Source organism: Trachymyrmex cornetzi, unplaced genomic scaffold (genome assembly GCF_001594075.2).
Source record: "Trachymyrmex cornetzi isolate Tcor2-1 unplaced genomic scaffold, Tcor1.1 scaffold208, whole genome shotgun sequence".
In the NCBI taxonomy this organism is placed as follows: domain Eukaryota; kingdom Metazoa; phylum Arthropoda; class Insecta; order Hymenoptera; family Formicidae; genus Trachymyrmex; species Trachymyrmex cornetzi.
The window spans coordinates 41,291-43,433 of NW_017296722.1; the positions used below are offsets into that span (position 1 = coordinate 41,291).

Here is a 2,143-nt window from a genome sequence, read left to right on the forward strand (position 1 = left end):
AGAAATTTAATTTACTATATCTCCTAAATCAATGCTGTCCCCCACTTAATTCCTGTAGAGTATCACTCAGGACATTCTCCCCTACAACATAGATATCTAAAGGACATCGAAATTGGTAAGGTGTCACCTAAAATAAATATTTACCAAAGAAATAATTGAATCTACTAAATGTATTATTTATATACGGAAATTGCAACAGCAAATCTTTTGTTATTAATTAGATAAGCGGTCAAGACGTTTTTGGATACCACAAATCTGCAACGGCAAATATGATTTCATATTGCTTCGATCTGAAAGGACCATCTTATACTATTGATACAGCATGCAATTCTAGTCTTCATGCTCTAGCCGTTGGTTATGAATGTATCATGTCAGGCAAATGCGAAGACGCAATAATTGGAACAGCACAATTATGTCTTTATTCCATAATGAACCTGCACTTCGCTCGACTTGGTATTATCTAAATATTTATACATAGTATTTTCATTAAAATTTGGTAGCCTTGTAATACAATAGGCATGACATTTAGAGAATCACACAAACCATTTCTCATTTACAAATAATAAATTCAAAAAAATCATTTACAAAAATTACAATATATAATTTCGTTTCTAATAAAAACGGTTCTTTATATATATAACAATATATTTAAAAACTGAACAATACCATATTAGGAGATATCATGAAAATGATCATTTTGATTTAAACATAATCCATTATACGCACGTTCAAATATGCTTACTATACTTCTTAAGTATTTTATCACCCAACGGTTATTGCAGACCATTTGATACCGCTGCTAACGGTTATTCGCGTAGCGAAACAATTGCAGTAGTATACCTTCAAAAAGCGAAAAATGCTAAGAGGATTTATGCTATATGTCCCCATGCAAAATTAAACAATGATGGTTACAAAGAAGAAGGAATAACATATCCTTCATCTCGAATGCAACATACCTTACTAAAAGAATTTTATAAGGAGTGCAAAATACCAACATCTTGTTTGGATTATGTCGAAGCACATGGTACCGCTACCGTAGCTGGCGATCCTCCAGAAATTAATGCTATCTATAATGTTTTTTGTAAAAATAGAGAAACTCCATTAATGATCGGCTCCGTGAAATCTAATCTCGGGCATTCTGAACCTGTGAGTGGTTTTAATCAGATTGCTAAGGTAAAATAAATGTTGTTTTCGGTTTTGTCTATTATTATAAAATTTATTTTTGTTTGATATAGTTTGATAAATTAGTAGTTCTCATATATTACTGCTTTTTTATCAAAATTTGATTTATTTTTTAACATAGTCTTCTTTCAAAAAGTTACTAACTTATCAAACTGTTCATGTACATAATGTACAATTAATCGACATTTTACAAGTTCATTCAAATTTATACTTCAGAACTGTTATTATAACTGTTATTATAACTATTAGGTAATAATAGCATTCGAAACTGATTCTGTTCCACCAAATATCAATTATACAACGCCAAGGAAAGATATACATGCTTTGATAAATAACAGTATTTGTTTAGTACAAAAACCATTGCCACTTAAAAACGGTTATATATGTATTAATTCTTTCGGTTTTGGAGGATCTAACGCTCACACGTTATTAAAGTGGAATAATAAACTAAAAATAAATAATGGAACACCAAACGATGACTTACCCAGGCTTGTCATATTATCTGGACGCACTGAAGAATCAGTGAAATTGTTTTTAAACGACGTTAGTGTAGATTTTTCAAAAATATTTCGATACTACTTTGAACAATTACAGATACTGTGTTCCAATTAAAAAAAAAATTATTATTACAGATTGCTAATCATCCAATAGATGCAGAATATGTTCGCTTATTACACGATATCCATGCAGACAATATAAATGGTCATCCATGGAGAGGGTACACTATATTGCAGAATACATTACAACAATATCCCATAAAGGAATTTCGAAATTGTAAGGGCGTGAAAAGACCTGTGTGGTTTATATTTTCAGCTTTAGGTTCGCAATGGCCAGGAATGGGTACATACTCAATATATATATTTCATAATATTCTTGAGGCTTTCACGGGTGTTTCCTATATGACAATCTTGTGTTTCGCGGGTTTTCTCCGTGTTCAAATCCATTCTTGGAATGCCAACGT

General features: G+C 31.2%; 1 protein-coding gene across 1 annotated transcript in view; it reads left to right on the plus strand.

Annotated features, from left to right (window-relative positions):
- The first annotated feature begins 269 nt into the window (after positions 1 to 269).
- The window catches only part of LOC108759833 (fatty acid synthase-like), an 18,640-nt gene continuing 16,766 nt past the window's right edge, over positions 270 to 2,143 (plus strand). The window contains exons 1-4 of the mRNA XM_018505480.1: positions 270 to 370; positions 783 to 1,173; positions 1,432 to 1,725; positions 1,815 to 2,022. Coding sequence (XP_018360982.1) covers positions 270 to 370; positions 783 to 1,173; positions 1,432 to 1,725; positions 1,815 to 2,022 — 994 coding nt within the window. The remainder of the gene's footprint in view (positions 371 to 782; positions 1,174 to 1,431; positions 1,726 to 1,814; positions 2,023 to 2,143) is intronic.